General features: G+C 31.2%; 1 protein-coding gene across 1 annotated transcript in view; it reads left to right on the top strand.

Moving 5' to 3' along the window:
- Positions 1-21857, top strand: part of LOC127708155 (guanylate cyclase 32E-like) — a 91342-nt gene that overhangs the window by 31482 nt on the left and 38003 nt on the right. Inside the window, exons 4-7 of the mRNA XM_052212997.1 lie at positions 14016-14162; positions 15658-15839; positions 18409-18544; positions 19806-19954. Of these exons, the coding sequence (XP_052068957.1) occupies positions 14016-14162; positions 15658-15839; positions 18409-18544; positions 19806-19954 (614 nt within the window). The remainder of the gene's footprint in view (positions 1-14015; positions 14163-15657; positions 15840-18408; positions 18545-19805; positions 19955-21857) is intronic.

The following is a 21857-nucleotide window of genomic DNA, read 5'->3' as shown; positions in this document are numbered from 1 at the left end:
GGCCAGAGGTTCCTGACTTGGGGCAGGCGCAAAAATACGGCGGGGTTAAACATGTTTTGTGAGATCTCAACCCTCCCCCTATACCTCTAGCCAATGTGGAATAAACAAACACACAGCAAAACGCAAAATTAAACTCAGTTTAAAAGAAGTCCGAGTCTGATGTTAGAATAGGTAACAGAAGAAAGTTAGCAAAATGACGATTGACGACATTTTTGTGCTTTGTATAGAATATTTACATGAAAGATGGGATGTGAAATACCTGAACGTATAAGATGTCTGCACGTTGAATTAGATTTACGAATGATGTCCTTGTACCGATGATAAAATTTAGTAAATGTTTTGACAAGTTTTTGATATCGAAAACCCTGGTGTAATATTTTTTCAGTGTACAGAGATTTGAATAGGGCATGTCTTCATCTAAAAATGAATGATTAACAATAGGAAATGAAAAATCATCTCTTTTATCGTAAATTTTAGTATTAAGCTTCCCGTTAAAAATATAGATATCAAGATCCAAGAAAAGGCAATGTTCATTGTTAGTATTAGCATTATTAAAAGTCGGTTCAACAGGTTAAATCTTTTTAGTGTACATACTGAAGTCGTCATTATTGAGAGCCAATATATCATCCAAATATCTAAAATTGTTATTAAATTTTTGTATCAGATGTTGTTTCGATGGGTCTTTGCTGATTTTAGTTAGTCATAAATTGTAACTCGTAACAATACAGAAACAGGTCTGCAATAAGTGGTGCACAGTAAGTCCCCATTAGAATTCCGATAACTTGACGATAGACGGAATCTCCATAGCGAACAAAAATGTTATCTAGTTAAAATTCAAGTGTTATCTTTTTGTATCGTCATGCTTCTTTTCCAAGTTTGGAATATGACAGTTGTTTTCAATTCGTTTGATGTGTTTGTGCTTTTAATTTTGCCATTAGTTAAGGGACTTTCCGTTTTGAATTTTCCTTGGAGTTTGGTATTTTTGTTATTTTACTTTTGTCTTCTTTTCTATATTTTTTTGTTTTGTATTTTTTGTATCTTTTGTTTTTTGTTTTTTAGGAGGTGGGATGGGAAGAAAGAGTTGTCGGTTTTAGTATCATCGCATTTTTTTGAGAAAGATATTAACCTGTTTCGCAGTACAACATGTTGTAAAATAAGCTCGTTCATCGGCTTGATCCTGTCTCGTACGACCTTTTAAAATAAAGTTGATAGATATTTGAAAAAGGACATTTTCATGTCGGGCCTTTTATAGCCGACTATACGGTATGAGTTTTTCTCATTGTTGACTGCCGTACGGTTGCCTATAATTGATTACATCCCTTCATTTGAAATTTGGTGGATAGTATCATACCACATCTCCTTATTTTTATGTATATAATTTGATGTAACTACACAAATCTACTGTTTGTCTTCTCCCATTATTTCAAATTTCAAATCGGTATTATGAATGGAGATAGCTAAATCCATCTATAGCAAATCAAATACTTTGTAATCTATGCATGTTTTTAATGTTTAAGTATATATTAGTTTAATTTTAATGTATATCATTACTCACTATCTAAAAAAATAAAAAGTCGTAACAATACAATAATTACTTTTATTAAATTAGTTTATTTATATTTTGAATCCGGAAAAGGAGGACTACTCCCCATCAAACTGTTTACCGTTACTTCCATGTGTTCTTATCCATGCCTTATTATCCTTTTCGAGTTGAACAACCACTGGTTTCGATGCGGAAGCATAGTCACTTGAATGATCAGCTTGGGCCCATCCTCTTGCTTTAACCTTTCCATCAACTACAAACTCGCTAAAAAATCTGTGTTTTGGTTCGGTCAGAGTGTCCCACGAAAACGTATATAATCCACTTTCCGGACAGGTAAAAAAACCAGTAGTACTATCGTAGGCTTCTCCGACGTTGAGAATTACATTGTCATACTTCACAATCTCGCTATTGCCGAAACCTTTTTTATCTTTTGAGAATTCAGCATGAAAAGCGAACATCTTTCTCTCTACAAAGTATTTGTTAATTAAATATAGTATTCAATTTTATTTTTTATTTTGAAAAAAAAAAAATAATGCAATTTGCAATTTTATAATATGCACTTGAAATTGATTGTGCATTTGTTTCCAATTGCTCAAATTAATTCTGCTAACGGATTTTTTATTCGTCTTTTAATTTTTAATATTTGATAGACTAGTATTACACACCTCTATATATTATAAGATACATTTTTATATATACCCTTTTCGCAGTTTTTCCCTCTAATTCCAGCAGATGCCATTTGGCACTGGAAACTTTTTAAAAGTACTTCATGGACGTTGTCTTTTGTTCCCTGGACAGACCAAAACGTCATAAGAACAATAAATCCCAAGATGTTCATTTTATCTTTACCTGAAATTTTAAGATGTATCTTGATTTGAATTATATCTAGTGCATAGGAAAACGGAGGGCAGTATATGTGAGGCTTAAAAATAACAACATTCCGTCATTTGTTGAGCATTTTTCATGATTTTTCACTCAATACATAAAACTATGGTTATTTCATCTTTTAGTGATAATATATTGGTATAATGAAACCGTCTTTGTAGAAATGTATGTGATCAAAACTTACCGTCTATATTAAAACTCTAAGCTGCGTAATAAAATGGATATAATATTGAAAGGATTAGTGCAATATTTATTTATTCTGTTCTCATACAATATTATAATTATTGAAATATCATCCATCCATGCAATAATGATTGAAATACGATATATTTTTTCATATAACTTTATTCTATAAATAAGTATACATTTTACCATTCACATTTTGCAATATATACTGTTTAATTATACAGCTACTCTTTAAAAAGAAATTTCGGATGTATGTTCGTTGTATCCCTTTGTTCGTCTATACTTATACATGTATTTTTTCAAATATTTTGGTTATAAGTGATGCATATTGATTATATGATTACAATCACACCTAAGTAGATGGGCAATAGGGTTTCAATTTTTTTAAACTTAGTCCAGGTATTCCAAAATTCGTTTAATTAGTGAGTTTCGGAAACAGGTGTATAACAACAACTTTTTTCATGGTAAGTTTCATAGTTTTTTTAGTCATACATTATGAAAGAAAATATATAGATCTCTATATATTTTTTTCCTTTGCTTAGATAAATGATTTTTTATTTGTGAATTTGCGATAAATTTGCTATAAGGTTTAAGATTTATACCAATATAGAAGGGAGTTCCTGAATTAGAAACTTCTGCTCATTTTTAAATAAGGTTGTTCCAAAAAGGGTCAAACAGCATTCAGTGAAGTCAATTTATCTGTTGAAACATATTTTTAGTCGTTTTGTTTGGTAGATTCACTATGACTAGACTAGTAAGGCTTTGTAACTGTACAACGAACCCCAGTCATATCTTTATCATACGCCTACTCTTTCCAACAAATATTTTGTCACAATTTTACGATTTAAAACTTACTCAGAACTACTAAATATAATAACTGCATATTTTGTCAGCAGATTTACTGTAATCAGTTGTAATATTTATACAATCCGCCACCGGGTTTTTTACTTTTTAACTTTCGGCATTCCTGGTGCAGGTTGGTCCTGAGATGCGACTCGGACACAAAGGGTTTTTACAGTTTTTTTTTTATTTTGTTTACTCTTGTATTTATATTTACTTAACTTTTACTTTATCGAGAAAGTGTATATACTACATACGGTATGTGCTATCAACGACAAAAACTTTTGTTGTTGGCGTCATTGTGAAATTTTAAATTTACTATCTACAACGTACATTGTTTTGTACGTACACATTTGTTTTTGCGTCTTTGTTAGATTAATTTGTATGTTTGTTTGAACTTTTAAGACAGTTGTGTTGTATGTCTGTGATGTATTGTTTTTGGCTGCTGGATCCCAATTATTGTCACATTAACCTATTATGTCTGTTTGGGTTACTCAGCCAATTTGTCAATATAACGGAAACATAAACAACTGTCATACAAGTGGGAGGTTTAGCTAGCTGTAAAGCTAGGTTTAATACACAATTTTCATAACAAAATGCCTATACCAAATATTGCAATTGTTTTTCAATTGTTCCGTTGATTGATAGTGTTTGTTTTTTTTTCAGATTTTATGGATGTCCCCTTTATGAATTTGCCTTGAAGTTCGGTATTTTTGTTATACCTTTTTTATATACGACCGTCAAAGACGGAAGATGATATGGTATTTCATCCGTCCGTCACTCAATACTTCGATCGATAACTCAAATTTGCTTTAATCAATTCTTATCAGAATTTAAGATAACAGTAGAATTGATAAAAGAAAGCTTTTTCGCATTTTTAATTTTGTTGCAATGTTGTTCCAGAGTTACGATCGCTTTAGCCGTTAGATTTAAGGCAATTTCTCCCATATCGCGCTATAGCTCCGGTTTGATTTCCTAAAACTTTACATTATTGTTGGGATGGATAAATGGAGCTTCTTATTTATTTTCTGGGTTGTGGTTCAAGAGTTACTCGACTTAAATTGTCAGATATAAGGATTTTTTTACATAGTGTACCATAACGTGAGTTTGCTTGCGGTGATTTAATTAAAACGCTACTTAATTGTTTGAATTGGTAAACATAAAACTGTTAGTTTTGAAAAAAAGATACCGATATGTTATGAGAGTTATGGGACTTAAACAGTCAGATAAATAAAACGGTATTTTTTAAATAGCATGCACTAACAATAAAGCTTGATTCGAATAACTATTCACTTGAAACTGTTGCTAGGAATGGTGAATGTAGACCTGCTTTTGTTTTTGAATAAATTGTCTGGTTTCACATCCCAGAGTTATGGGACTTTTAATAATCACATTTTACGTAAAAATCTTCGTGCATGTTTTCTGCAGAGCTATTTTATTTGCCTTTGAAAAATGCTTTCTAAATAACCAATTTTATATTTGCAACAAAATCTGTACCATAACGTGAGTTTGCTTGCGGTGATTTAATTAAAACGCTATTTAATTGTTTGAATTGGTAAACATAACACTGTTAGTTTTGAAATAAAGATCCCGATATGTTCTGAGAGTTATGGGACTTAAACAAATACTTTGTAATTTTTTATAATTAAGTAGCGTTTTAATTAAATCACCGCAAATATTAATAATGACTTAATAATATAACAAGAATGTCGTTTCATGCGCTCTTGAAGAAGCTGCTTACTCAATATGTTGAAGAAAAACAAAATAATTTCGCCTAACTTTCCTCAGGAACTAATAATCAGAATGACTTAATAATATAACTAGTCAGCGGCTTGACAATGACCAGTTGTAACGTGTGAATGCTGTTCGGACAGACACATGTACTTCTTGTTTGCCGATACTTTGATTATTTCAGTATGAAAAATAGATATCGTAACACTCTAACAGTTTACTCAGGAACTACTGAACACAATGACTTCATATTTGACCGTGATGAGTTGACACTCTTTCCAGACATACATGTCCATCACGACCTGTTATCTGATTGTTTGAATTAAGAACCTGAATGCATTTCATCAGTAACCTTTTCTTAATGCCCGCATACTGTACTGATTCGAAACAGGACAAGAAATTTGACCGCTTATTCTGAAAAAAAGTTCTTAAATGATTTTTTTTTATTACGAGATTTAAATGCGAGAATATTCCGATTGTTATTATAATACATCTTTTTTTTCTAAATGTTGTATACCGTCAAGATAGTTTTATTAAACAAACTTACAATGATTGTAACATTCCAGACTTGGCAGAGATAGTGCAATCTCCATGGGAAAGTAAAAGATAATATAAAGTACGATACCAACTTAAGCACGCGTTACCCGCTTCAATAGGTGTCATTAGAAAGAATTGACAATATAGATGTTAGTGAGCATTGAGCTAAAAAGAGCCTAAGCAGAACCATCAAAAATAATAACTCGCTCAAAAGTCAACTAAAAAGTGGAAGAAATAGATATCCTGAATTATAGAATACGGTAGATAAGGGTGCATGAAAAAGGAAAGTAATTAAAGTGTACCATTAACTTTTGAGAAATGATAGTTTATTTTGTTTTTGCAATGGCTGAATATATATGTATTTGTGACGAAAAAAAACCTACATCATTCGGAATGTATTTATTATATTGAAGTAAAAACAAATATTTATTTATAAAGTTTCAGTCAACAAATCTTTTGTATTGATTTTAGTTGGAATTTGTGGAATTATTAAAAAGTATTATGAGTGCTATGTTTGTTACAGGAATCAGACAACCATATGAAAGAAACGTGTTCTTTTAATTGATAATTACTCTTTTGGTTATGAGGGGTTTGTATTATTATTTCTAAAACGTGACCAGTCATTAGTCATTGTTTAACAGTTACCAAAGGAAAAGGGTCTTTTCTTATAACTGTTCTTCATCTCGATAATTACTGGAAATTTTCAACGACAAATTATAGAACACACGGCATGAGCAAGACGATCACTGTCGGTGACCTAAATTGCACTTTTATACCCACCGATAATCTGCTACACTGCTACTTTTGCATAGGTACTACTTCTGTACTAAAAATTTGTAGTACTGGAAATTTACTTTTAATATTAAGTACTATTTCTTTACTTTAAAAATCTTGTGATATTAAGGTACCTGTATTTTACAGTACTTGATTTGTACTTGAAATTTTTGGTACAGAAGTAATACCAACAGGTAACAATATTCCATGTTTGAAAATCATAACTTTAAGAGATTGAAATAGACAAACTTTCAAAATGCTGAAAATGTAACGTTGTAACCAAAATTTTGTAGTACTTAAGTTTCAAGTACATATCAAGTACTGTAAAATACAGATACCTAAATATTACAATAATTTTAGAGTAACAAAATAATACTGAATATAAATAGTAGATTTCCAGTACTATAGATTTTTGGTACAGAAATAGTACCTATGCAAAAGTAGCTGTGTACGATTATTCTAAAGTCAACTTATATAGGTCTAAAGACCTTCTCATAAATTCTGTCGACGATTTCTTTTTTCAAATACTTCATTTTGATAGCTTATAGGGGCATAAACTACGATTTAGACAATCATTTAAAATACGAATCTGTTCGTTTCAAGGCGTGTTAAAAAGAAAAGAATGTCAACATAGAAAGTGAAACAAGGGTAAACCATTTCGTTGACTGATTCGATCCACAAAAAATCATTCTTATACAGGTAAAAACGATTATTAACCTATTTTTTAAACATTTAACATGAAATCAAAAAGACCTAAAAAATCCAAGTGCACGTGGTCGATATCTATTCATATTCGGGTTATATGACCGGAGGTCATCTCGAGGATTGATTAGATGGCATCTAGACTAAAATATATACGAAATGCTGATATATAAAATCGAGTCCATGCATTGTTAATTGTTTCATTTAGACTTATTGTTATTTGGATATACGTTTAAGTATGTTATAAATCAAATATGAGAATTTGAGTCAAATTCGTAAACATGAATATGATAGCTAATGCCCTTTAAATGACGGGTTTTATTCTTATTTTAAATTATTATACTCACCTGCCACCTGCTGTTTGTTTTTTGTATCTGGAAATAATTAAATTGGGTGTACTTTTACATGAATCTTGTTGTTGTAATGATTGAAATACTAAAACTTACTTTAATCATATGCACCTAGAGCCTTAAAGATGCATACAATGGTCTGCTTATCAAATCTTTATATGCCTCTGGACATTGTTAGACTTGTATGTTTTTTTTTTAATTTCGGTTCATTTATTTGTTTCGGAGTTTAGTGTGACGTCCATTTTCTATGAACTAGTACACGTTTTTGTTTAGGGGCCAGCTGAAGCCCGACTCCGTGTGCGGAATTTCCTCGCTGTGTTGAAGACCCATTGGTGGCCTTGGGCTGTTTTCTGCTCTTTGGTCTGGTTGTTGTCTCTTTGACACAATCTTCGTTTCCATTCTCAATTTTATAAAAGAAAATTCCGTCCGAATATAATGATTGACAGCTGTGATCAGGAAAATAATAATCAATTTCAACGTCTATTTTGAATGAACGTTTTAGTTCGTCATTCGATAAAACAAATCGATGCTAAACCATTAAGAACTAAGCTGAAAAAATAAATATTTCATTTTTTTTCAATTTTATTGTTCTGATATTTTATCCAGTGTTTTGATAGAATTTGATATTTGGAAGAATTTCCCGGGGGCAAAATATGTCGTATATTTCTTTAAAAATCTGAAAATAACTTTGTACATGGATGATTATAACAAGTATTGGTAATTTTAGATTGGCATACGTTTCCTATGTACTACCTGAACAATTGTGTATTGTAGACTTTATCTACCTGTCTGTAACTTGGCAGTCATACCTGTTGTTTTACCTTTCTCAGATACATGCATACACATGTAAATATACGTCTGCGTCTTTCTATATTTTAATGTAGATGTTATAATATGTATGGACTGTAACAATTTTTTTTTTAATTTTTGCATCGAAGAAAACTACTTTTAAAATAATCATGGACAAAACATGCCACCTTCAGAAATATGCCAAATAAATAATGAGAAAGGCAAATTTATCTGAAGTATGAACACGACAAATAACACAGCCGCCATTTTGAAAAATCCCGACATCGTCGAAAAATTATGGTTTTAAATCGATTAAGGACGTAATTTGCCAACGAATTAAACTGTTAAAAATTGGATGCAGAGCTAGACGTATGCTTCAGATGTTACAATATTTGGACAAAGTTATACATTTGTTTAAGAAATTTGTGGAATTGATGTATAAGAAGACGAAGGTTTGTTAGTTTTACGATACAGCCAACGGGCAGAGTAGGAGAAAAAGAGCAATATTTACAATTGATCAGGGACGTTATTTCATCTTTTAAACTGTCAACATTTTAAGAAAGATTTATGTTCGAAGACATAAGAAAGAGGTGCAAAAAATAGAAAATGGGTCGGATTAACGGTAAATTAAAGTTTATTGAAAGGCTTATGCAATTTCTATGAGACAAATTTACTAAAGATGGCGGATTGCTACGTCCTCGAAGTCACGTACTGTCTTACTTAGTTGGATATAGTATTAAAATGCATAATGGGAAATACTGTAATTTAAATATTAACATCTTGCAACATACTTTTATCTACTTGAAAGGCTAAGTTTTATTATAAAAGACTAGTATATATAATTTGTTTTGAAAGACAATCCTTTATTTATCAAAATCTTCAGGAATATACTGCTAATGAATTATTGTCTTCATATACTGTAACTCGCCGAGATCTTTTCCGTTTACAGTGACCAAAGCCATGACACATAGTTAGAAATTCGACAATTGCACAGCAGAAATGGGAAAAGGGAAAATCCGTGATGGAAGAAAAAATAAAAAAACGTGTAAACTTATTCTGAGAGAAAAACATTAATTCTCCAAATCAATAACACGATCGGCAATCTCCGGCCCATAACCAGAAAGTTAATTTAGCAGCCAATTTAAGTGTTCAACAAACAATCACCGAATGAAAACATATGTCAAGTATACAATATAGATTTGTTATAAACGCAAAGAAACGTGAACAGAGGGCTTAGTTTAGTATATATGCATGCATTGGTTCAATAATTTCTTTAAAAAAATGAAAACAGCACATTATAAATTTTCATGGGTCCGAAGCGCTTTTCTGGATTTACCTTCATTAGGAATGCTCAAAGCCAAATATTTGAAAGCCAAGGATGTATAACACCGAAACTAATACAGAAATATATGACCAAAAAATATCTAAAAATATAGCAAAATCAATCTTAAGTCAACTTTGCATGAGAGAGTTAGTTTCTTTGTAATTTCAAAATTCATAAACGGATTAACATGATAGTCAACAGAAAATCGTTTCATATGACTTAAATCACGGGTTACAACTTCATTAGGAACAAATTTAGAAATCCAGAAAGGTACACTAATGAGAAAGTTACGTTATTGTATGAAAAACATCTATATGTTTCAATAAATCCAATCAAAAATGAAATTCGCTGTACTGTACTCACAACCATGACAGCGTTTTATAGATATAAGAAGATGTGGTATGAGTGCCAATGAGACAACTCTCCATCCTTATCACAATTTGTAAAAGTAAACCATTATAGGTCAAAGTACGGCCTTCAACACGGAGCCTTGTCTCTCACCGAACAGCAAGCTATAAAGGGCCCCAAAAATGACTAGTGTAAAACCATTCAAACAGGAAAACCAACGTTCTAATCCATATAAAAACGAGAAACGAGAAACACTTATAAACCACATCAACAAACGACAACCACTGAACATCAGGTTCCTGACTTAGGACAGGTGCAAACAAATGCAGCTTTAAGTCTACAATATACTAGTGGTTGTAAAAATCCGGGTAAATATTATCTTGGTAATTCAAATATTCCTACTTACCAAAAGTTGCAAAATTAATAAAAGAAAAACAAAATACGCACAAGCCTTCTAGAAGAATAACATAAGCTTATATCAATGTGAATATTCTGCTTTCAATGATCCCGATGCCTCGCCATCAATCTCTGGGGGTCAATAACATGTAAAAGGTATAAGCTAAACTCATAAGATTTTGAAATTTAGGCATCGGATTTCACACCGACTTTACACAAACCCATACCACTGTGACATAAAAGCAAGGTAATTTTACCCTATATTTGAACCTTACTTTACGGTTTTGCTCATTGTTGAAGGCCGTACGGTGACCTATAGTTGTAATTTTTTATATCATTTGGTCTCTGGTAAAGAGTGGTCTCATGTCAATCATATCACATCTTCTTATTTTTATATATACTATCATATTTTGAAAAAAATCATATCTTGATAAACTTTAGTCTGACATTGTGGTATCATATATTCTTCATATCAAACTTGAAACTAAACAATTATCACTTCACTATCTTTTGGACGCCATTTTTAATAGGTGTATTCTTTGGCGAAGATTTCTCGAATGTTCGGTTACTGTCTTATTGGCGAATAGCCCACATCTTAATGTAACATTGTGATATTAAATCTTCCTCACACACAAAAAATTACCCAAACACTTATCTTGAAGTGAGAGAAATAAACATTGACAAGACTATCGTTGCCCTGCTGCATGGCATGGACATAATTATAATGCTGAACAAAAAAGAAACAAAAGCATTTCGGAATTATTCAATACGTGCTGTTTACCAGAAAATGATTCCATTTTACATACAACTGGTAAGAAGTATCGCACCACCCTTATTTTTCTCAACAAACCAAAATATGATAATAATTATATAATATTGTTTATGACTTACACAAGTATATAAATTGTGCATTTCTGTCATTAACAAGACCACAGGCATAAATAAGATATAAGGGTTGAAAAAAAAAGAATTTAATTTAGCACAAATTTTGTCAAAGAAAAGTTTATCTTGGGTACTCAAATTGACAATGTTAAGTATGGGTGCTTACAAGTAGCAAAACTCGGCAACACAATTTCCTTTTTTGGTAAACGAGAATATAATCCGCAGTAACAATAAATACAATATTGTTCAATGCAGAGTGAAGACATCGTTAATACGAAAACCCGATGCTAAACGTCTTCATATTCAATAGTTCACCGTTGAATTTGTTGTTGTGATATTTTTTGGCATTTCTGGTGCAAAGCTTGAGATAAATCATGGATGAGCATATCTGGGACGTTATTAGTACTTGAGAGAATATCACTAGTTCAGAATCTCGATGATTTATATCAAGTTTTGCAGCATGAAATACTTTCACTACCACCAAAACAAATTCAACATGTGATCTGTGTAATGAGAAGACGGTTTTCAGTAATTATTCATGTTAACGGTGGTTTCACTCTGTAATGAACATTGTTGTATTTATTATTACTACTGACACGTACTCGCATTTACCAAACAAAAGGAATTGTGTTATCGAATTTATTTTTTTGTTAGCATCCAAAGTTAAATATTGTCTATTTATAGTATCCAAGACATCCTCTTGTTTGTAAAAAAAATGTGCGTAATTGAAATCGTTGTTTTTCAAACTTTTCAATAAATTTTTATTCATCCGAATAACAATAACTGTCAATATAAAAAAAATGTCTAATTTGTATACTTTCGGGGCCATATATGATATTATATGTTATAATATTTTTGTTTGTGAGAAAAATCAAGGTCGCGCGATACTTATTTTCCATGTGTATAGATTAAGAAGGCCAACATATATCTTGTTTATTTCATTTCAAATATTAATGATTTCCTCTTTTTCCCTCAAATCTTCTAATACTTTACGCTTTATTTTAAAAAAAGCTTTACTATTGCAGTTCCTAGATAAAACGTTAAACAGATTCATTAATTTCGAATATATAAAATCATAGTGATCATCAACCAAAGAAGACAAAGACATATGACGGATTTTAGCCGTAATAGATTTCATGCTCTAATCAAATATGACATTCATTGACTGATTTTATTAGCCCGGGAATACTCTTTGTTCTCATAAACATTGTTACTATCATCTTATATAAATTCTCAAGAAGATGTCTGAATTGTATAAAAAATACTTCATTGATGTGACTGACATATCATTTCTTCATTGAAAGTGACGTTATATGTTGTTATTTTGTCGATAAATCAAGAAAATTGCTTTATAAATCTTCCTAGGGTTAGTTCTGTCCAATACAATTGTCAGTCTCCGATAGTCTCAAGCATCTTTGTCTTCATCTATCTATTGTGAAGCAAAACCTATCACAGATATAATTACATTGTCATCTTGAAAATGTTGGAATAAATGAGTTTACACTTCCGTTTGTATCATTGTCCTGAAGGTGTCTAATTCTAGTTTTATTTCGAATGCTTATCCCCGGTTGTATGTTTTCCAGTGTTTACAGTTGTTTGGCTGTCGATTCCAAATAGTAGATTTCTCATTGGGTTCACTGTTTTCTCCAATTTTCCATTACGCTATCAATAATTATAAATTAGTGTACAACAATAAATCTGATTAAAACCGAAAGTCTTTCATTGTTTCACGATTGATACCTTCGTCATTTCATTTTCAACTTTACAACTTAATAAATGACTCAGTATAGGTTTCAAGATTGATACCTTTGCCATTTCATTATCAGCTTTACAACTTAGTAAATGAAGGCATCAGTAGAGGATCATAACTTCATCATTCCGAACGTTATAGATATTTGTTTTGATGAACGAAATGTCCCCATAATAACGTTGCGTGTTTATATAGATTGATAATGTTTTAGTGATATTACGTAGCCAATGATAAATAGTCAAAGCAGACAACTCTTGACACGTTCCTTCAATCATTTGATGTTCTTTTTGTTTGAGCCCTGTTGATCTTCTTCAAAACTTGGATTGCTTTGGCAATTGATGTTAAAAATAGAAACATTGTAAATTGCTATTAAATAAATGTAAGTAAACAGATTAATACTCACATTTGTTATGGTATCCTTGATGATTTACAAGATGTGAAAATTGAAAGGCAAAAACAACAAATTGCGTGATATGATTTACGTAGGCAAGTTACGTGATTCTAAAATAACCGTTATCAGACACGTTCTAGACGTAAAATTTAAAAGGGCCAATTTTGTTACTCACTATTATTGTATTTAATGCATATAGATGTGTATAATTCTTTGTCACTTTTAAAAATTTGCGCGGGAAAAAAGTCATTTTTTTCACATTAATGGGTTTTCTTACCGCAATACTTATTACTTTTTGTATAGATGGCCGATTGCGGCCCTTTTAATATGTAGTTCTCAAGGATAGCATATAATTTGTTCTTGATTTACTATGTGGTTTTCGTCGAAGTAGAATTTGTTTCTTTGTGTGTGTGTGTGTTTTGTAAATGTTTTTAGTCTTCTTTATTTGTGCTTTTTGTCCTTCTTTTATTACCGCCTTGGTATCTACTTTTTCTACATGCTGTCTTTTAATTCTTCTACATATTTAATTATACGTAGCCTTATTTCCTATATAAAAGCAAAGGTGCGAATTCATTTATATCTTGCAGTTTATGTGATGCTGGGCCGTCGTTACGAGTTTATAGGACTGATGGACCATTTAGAAGACAAGGGATTACTGGACTCAGGAGAATATTTTGTTGTTGGTATAATTCTTAGACAGTATGATCCGCTGAAACCATTTGAATATCTAGAAGGTATATTTTATATATAATTCCTAAATACGTAAGCAATAAATGTCTTATAAACTCAGCACTGTGACAAAATGCACCAGAAATCGGATGAAAACACATACATTGTGATACGTGATAGAAAAAGCCATATACAAAATACATTAATGTTATGGTGAATAATTTGCTTAATAGTTTCAAATGTTAATCGGTATTTTGTCGATCGTTTCCTATTCACGATTGTGTCCTATTCGATTGTGATATATCGACTGAGTGTAGATTTGCATGGCGTATGATGCATCCATAGCAAAGGACGTGTATCGTGTCGTCGACCTCCGGCGTTCATTACGGAGTTTATACGATTCCCTCAATTTTTGTTTATTACCTGGATTTGTTTTCTTAATCATAAGATTTTAAACATCAGTGAACTAATGTTGTCTGAATTTAAAGGTGTTTTCTTCTAAGAATTTGTATTCAGCAAACCTTGTAAATATCAAAATATATTATTCTTATTTTTCAACATTTGAAAATAATATATTCTGTTTTTTTTTTATCAATGCATATGCTTAATTTTCTAATTCTTGGAATAAGGCAAAGCATACATATTGAATAGTATGTAAGAAACTTGTCAATGAAGTTACTAATGTTGTGCAAACATGATGATGAGTGTCATTACTCCCTTCTATCTTTGTTAAAACTTTGTGCCCATTGTCTCTTTTAGTTGTTTTTTGTTCTACTGATGACTCAATCCCTGTCCAATTTATTTTTACTATCTATTCTTAATATGTGCTGTTACACCACTGACAATTGTTAGGAAAGAGTTGAACGTTTAATTTTTTTCAAAACGCTTAGATTTTTCTACGCTCGGGTATATATTGCCTTAGTGTATTTGGCACACCTTTTTTGAATTTTCGGTATTTTAAGATCTACAACTTCGTATTTGATTTTGGCCTTCTTACTGTTTTTAATTCGAGAGCCACTGATAAGTCTCATGTAGACGAAACGCGCGTCTGGTGTACACAAAAATCTTCAAAAATACCAGACTAACAATTGTGTACACCAGACGTGCGTTTCGTCTACATGAGACTTATCAAGTATCCACCCAAAACCAAATGACGTGGAAGTAAGCAACCAAAGATCCCTGTACGGCCAACAACAATGAGCAAAACTCATATCGTATAGTAAGCTATAAAAGACACAGACAAGATGAAATGTAAAACAATTAAAATAGGAAACCAACGGCGTTAGTTATGCTAAAAACAATAAATGAAGAACAACTAAGACACACAACAACCACAAATTACAGGCTCTTGACCTTTTACAGGCAAATAAAGATTGTGGCAAGTTTTGGATGGATACTTGTCCCATTAGCAATTATACCAAATCTCCTTTTCTCAGAGCGAAACCTCTTTCGATATTCACCAAAAAGAACTTTTTTTTGTTTGTTAAAATGATGGGAAATAATGATTCCTTCTAATACAAACAAGTTCGTTTACTTAGAATGATTGTCTTATTGTTACAGGTATATTCGATAGAAATGTGTCGGATTCAAGTGTTAAAGCGTTTCAGCATTTTATCGGAGTGGTTCAGTCGCCTCCGATATATCCAGATTATGAGAATTTCTCTGAATATGTCAACCATTATCTTGAATTACCACCATTTAATTTTACAAACCCTTTAAAAAAATATGGTGCAAAAAAAATTGTAAGTATTCTTTCGTTCATTGAAATTGAAATGAAATATTGTTCACAAGTGTAAATGGATCTATACATTTTTGTGATAGAAGCGGTATATCGCATATATAATATGATTAACATCATTCGTTGTTGCTGTTTCACATGACAATTCATCTTAGCAATGATTAGACAAAAAAACATATTAAATTTTAATTAAGTAAATATGAGAGTAGCAAAGAGAGAGAAAAATAACTTTTTACAGGTTTTATTATCAAATGATGCATAGACCTGATTGGATGTTTTTGTTCAACATGCAAAAGTAGCATACAAATGCACCTATCCTACTATCACAATAGACATTATTCCAGTATTTCACCTGCTTTAGAATTTACTTTTCATACAAAAATACAATTTTTCAAATTTTAGTTAACTTTAAAAAAGATGGTGGATATATACATATATTACTGAATGGAAACTATAAACTTCTACGAAGGATTTCAAAAGAAATCATACCATTTAAAGGCATAAACAATAATATTAACTGTACTATTTTTACTGCTTTAGATTGGCATTTCGACAATTGATGTATATGTTCATTTCGTGCTTATGCTGATGCACTGAGATACTGGACTGTTGATACCCTCCCGCAATAGGGGATTAAAAGTCCACCAGCAGGGGTATCGATCAATTGTAATAACATTAACGGTATCAATTATACTGCACCAGATGTGATTTCGACAATTATTGTATCTTCAGACCCAAGTTGTATTGTAAAAACTATGAATATGAATTTGAATTTGCATTAGACATAGCGTTTCATTCCATTCGAATTAATCAAAAGACAAATTATTAGGTCTTTTCACTATTCTGTGGAAAGACCTATTGATTTTGTTCGGATTAACATTTTTTTTCTTCCGCTAAACCCTTTTCTTGCGGTTCAAAGTGGTTTCGCAAGATGTCGCTTAGATGTTTTGGATATTATACAAAACAGTTTTTGTGCTTTTGAAACTTAACCTGTTTAGATGAAGACTTTTAATTGTAAGAGTTATCTCCCCAAACACTGATTTCTTGTTAATGTATATACTCAGTAACCAAAAAATATAACGAAATATTTTTTTCTTAATTGTTCGTTACATCCTCAAAATGTTTTGACTGATTTAATCCAAAGCAATCCAGTGTCATAAACCGAACACCATATAGACCTAGGATCTTTTTATTTGAGGTCCTTTTAATAATTTCAACTATTTAGAAATTTAATGTGGAAGACCTTCAATTGTTCTCTAAACAATTGATTTTTAATTATTGTTGATTTTTTTCACATTTGCTTGCTAAACTGATAATTGTCAGGACATAATGTACTTGTGAAAGAAATACAAAAAGGAACTATGTTTTTTAAAAGACTTATACATAATCTGAGCAAATTAGCAAATGAAACAATTATGATAAACTTTGCAGTGCGTAGAATAAGTGCTATTCACTGCTGTACTTTTATCACCTTCGATGATATAAATATTGACATTATTTGATACCTTTTTTTATATATATATATATATATATATTATAGATAGTACGAATTTTGACTGTGACTGTAAAATAAAGATGTAGTATAGACATAATGCTAGGCAAAAAAATAAGTTAAACGATTTAAGCTTACATAATATATCTTATACCACGGTATCAAACAACTGGAACATCAGATGCCTTCGAATAGAAATAAGTTTAGCTGACGTGACTTGTTTTTAGTGATAATACGTAGTTTCAAAAGATAATACAATTCCTCGGAATCTACCAAATTTCAACAACAGTTTTCTATTCAAGTTAATAAAATAGAAAATGTTCCTATTGATTTGGGAAATTAGAAGAAAATATTGACATTATTTGATACCTCTCTTATTATTGTAAATCATGTTCATTAACATAACACTTCCTTGTGTGCTTATAAGCAAAAACATCCTTTAGGACAACGTGCCAAAACATTATTTTTTTTCCGTTGAATAAGTGTTTGATGTTTTCTTATAAACAAGACAAAACTTACACAAAATTATTCAACATTACTTTTTTGTTATCAGTACACTAAGTGATTTGTTCTATTAAGAGTACAAATATTTCAAGAAATATAAGAGGAAAAAAAGGCGAAAATACCAAAGACACATTAAAAACTCATCAATCGAAGAAAAAATTAAAAAGAAAAACAGAACAAAAACTATTATGCCTTGATATTTTCCTTTTCTGTTTAGTACTAACCAAATGCATAAACTTAATTAAGGATACACTTATTTTTGTTCGACTTTAAGTGTTTGTCGAGTAAGTCTATAATTTTGAGGTATGTAAGTCTTTGCATTTGTTTTCTTGACAAGTGTGTTGTTTCGAATTTCCAATCTGAAGTTTGCATGTCCTATTGGCCTAGTGGGAATTCTTATGCATAATGTTTAAATTCTGTAATAGAAAGAAAATGATTACCAGACGATAGTCTCATCATGTGTTAACAATACCATTAAATGTCAGACTGTCGCACTCGCTGAAATTGAAAGAAGCATTTATGTCAAATAGCACCATGGTGCATATTATACAGTGTTTATTTTCATATTTCATTACAGATAAAATCAGAGGCAGCATTTTTATATGATGCTGTTTGGTTGTATGCACGCGCGGCTGATCAGACCATTAAAGAAGGAAATGACCTATCAAATGGAACGTACATTTTCAGTAAGCTCATTGGACAGAGATATAAAAGTACGTATGAGCTCTGGCATTTTAAAGTACAAAATGTTAGTGAACATGTTTCTTATATCACATGGAAATACATAGCTTTATATATTACTATGATAAAATGTTAAATTGAATCAGGAAAAGATTAATTGGATTTTTTTTTCAGTACAGTAACTAACACATTTTCCAAATAATAATTATTCTCAATTAAAGCTCCTGTAATCGGAAATAATTGAAGTTTTAGAAACAATTTATGGAGGACAATTCGGGCAATATTCGAGCATTTGTACAGATAATTAAATTTCCGTTGCAGAAAAGTGTATTGACTTCAGGGTAACAATTCTGTTAAATTAAACAGAGTTACGAGATCATTTATTGCAATTATTATGTTGGTTTATTTTGAAATTGAATTAAGCAAACAAGAGGAGAAAATATCGAGAGGGCAACCAAAAACCACAAAGCAAGAAGTTGAATAATATATAATTATAGCGTTGTTTGATGAAACTTATTTTTTTTTTAATACCTACATAATTGTATTAGATTCTCTTGAGAACCTCATTAGCTGATACATATCACGAATATAATTCAGGTTCTGCACAAACTATCATTTATACAAATATCTGATAAATAATGAAAATAAGAATGTAAAGGTCCAATGTAAACGCAATGCATGTATATACGAGACACTTAATTCAACCATGAACAAAAGGAGATGGGGTGGTAAACGTCAAAGAGATGCTAGGCGAATTTCATTCTCGTAGGAGTTCGTTAATAGGTAATTGTACAGTTTTAAAGATATCCATGTTAGATAGATTTGGTGATTTCGTTTTGGATGCATACTCTGCCTACCGTGACCTCCAAAAAAGTTACTTTGCTATTTTTTATAATAACATCAATTAAGCAGTCAATCAAGGTATAAACTGTTCATCGACATCTGCCATTACATACATTAGAACACCAGCTATAGCACGTAGTATCATTTTAGTGTACTAGACTATTTTAGTTTACTTTAATTTGTCGATTGTGTTGGTTTGTGACTGAACGTTTAAATGCACTATTTGTTCGAGCTATTTTACCGTCTTTATTCGAAATAATGCATAACGCATATCACGTTTAAATTGATTGTGAAGCCATATTGTTTAAGACACTGACAACATTTAGAAATAATCTATATTTGATTTGAATTTTCAATTATAACGATATTTTCATCAAACCTGCAAATCCAAACCTGGAAGCTTTATTATGGCCTATAAACATAAATAACTTTTATCATTCCATCAAACAGGTGCCATGGGTTATATAAGCAGAATTAATTCGGTTGGTGATGCAGAAGGCAATTTTTCCATGATTTCTAGAAAGCTCGGTAATGATGGTAGATGGGGGTTGTATCCTGTGGGAGTATTTCAGCTGAACGAAAACACACAAACTCTTCCTGTAAGTTATTTCATGCAGATTATCATTTTTTGATGCGTGATAATTGTTTGACAGTCATAAAGAATTATGCAACCTGATAAACTCCTACTCATGGTACGAAAGAAATCTACGTTAAGCAAATCACGCGAGAATATGGCGCAATTACCGAGTAGATTATTTGTTAGCATTCTTAACATGACGTTTTGCCTAAAGAAATATAGGTTAGAGAAAATTATTTGGAATATTAAAAATGATAGCTTTTTAACAAAATCAAAAGAAAGAACATGCTGTGAATTTATCATCGATCCGATATTAATGTTTTATTTTGTGCAATTCTGAAACACATGATAGATGTTTTAATTCCATAATTTCATCCGTGTTTTCAAATCAAATGGCAGGTGCTATTGTAGCATCATTTTTTTTCAGCCTAAAAATGTTTTACGCAATGAGAACGTCGCTACTAAGTCCATTAGATACTTTAGGCATACTATTTTGATCTGAAACAATAGAATTTGAACTTTTTGTCAGTTGAACCATTGAAAATTGTTTTATAAAGTGGTAGAACGACGACATCAGTATTAACGACAGTAAATATTTTTTTTATAAAGATAAAACAAAACAAGCATCAAGTTAAGCATCGATGGGACAGGATAACTGGATCATTTTTAGATACTTGTTATAATATTAGTACTTTTCTATACATATGGCTTGTATTCCATTCTCTTGTCTTTAAATTTTTGAATCAAGTCTAGAAAAAGAATGGTATAGCAAGAAGTTTAAAAAAATACAAAAATTGTGAAACAATTCAAACGTGAAAACTAACGGCCTATTTATGATAATGCAATTTACGAAAAACGAATATGATAGACATGGGCCAACGACAACAACTGAAATAACAGGCTCCTGGCGTGGGACATAAAGAATGTCGCGGTTAAACTTGTTTTTGAGCGCTCAACCCTTTCCTAACCTGAGACAGTGGTGTAGCAGCACACATAATGACAGACTGTTAAAATCATATGCAAATGGCTTTACTATTTAGATCGGTGCGAAGTTCAAGTACATCATGTTGATAAGATCATGTGACTGTTAGAAAAAAATCCTCTGAACTGGTTTAGGAACAATGGTTGGATGGAAAACGAACAAACGAACGAACGGATAAACGAACGTATGGATATTCCATCACTATATACCGCATTCTTCAAAACATTTGTGAGTGTATATGTTTATTTTGGGGGGAGTAGGGTTATGAAAAGGTCTTCCCAAGTCGAAAGCAACTATTTTTGATCGAAGTAAGAATCGATTATTGATCGCAGTAAAAACTATTATTGGTCGAAGTAAGAATCGATTTTAGATCGAAGTAAGAATCGATTATTGATCAAAGTAAGAAACGATTATTTATTGAACTAAGACTCGATCATTGATCGAAGTAAGATCGATTATTGATCTTAGTAAGAATCGATTATTGATCGAAGTAAGACTCGATCATTGATTGAAGTAAGAATCAATTATCATGAATTAAAAAAAAATGAATAATGAACAATCTATCTCCCATATATTCGTATGTGAAAATAATAAGATAATATTCTTACGTAGTTGTGCTAAACCTAAGGTTGTAACTCTCTGGGATAAACTTTCGTTTAATATAGGTACCAACAGAATTAGAGAAAAATAGGTCATATCTTTAACATCGACTTTTTACCTAAATCCAAACAAGACTAGTAAAGATCATTCCTATAGGGTATACGTTTTGACTTGGTAATTTTGGGAATGTATTTCTTTAGGCGATATACTTTATCAATCATAGCGATGAAAAACTATAAGAAAGACAACAGTTTTATTAAATTCTGAATAGATATCTTGGCAGTCGCGGATACAAATTTGTACTTTAGTGTGCAAATAAGATGCAGTCCTTGTCATACAAAAA

Source organism: Mytilus californianus, unplaced genomic scaffold (genome assembly GCF_021869535.1).
Source record: "Mytilus californianus isolate M0D057914Y unplaced genomic scaffold, xbMytCali1.0.p SCAF_7, whole genome shotgun sequence".
Classification (NCBI taxonomy): domain Eukaryota; kingdom Metazoa; phylum Mollusca; class Bivalvia; order Mytilida; family Mytilidae; genus Mytilus; species Mytilus californianus.
This window is presented reverse-complemented; position numbering and strand designations above follow the sequence as displayed.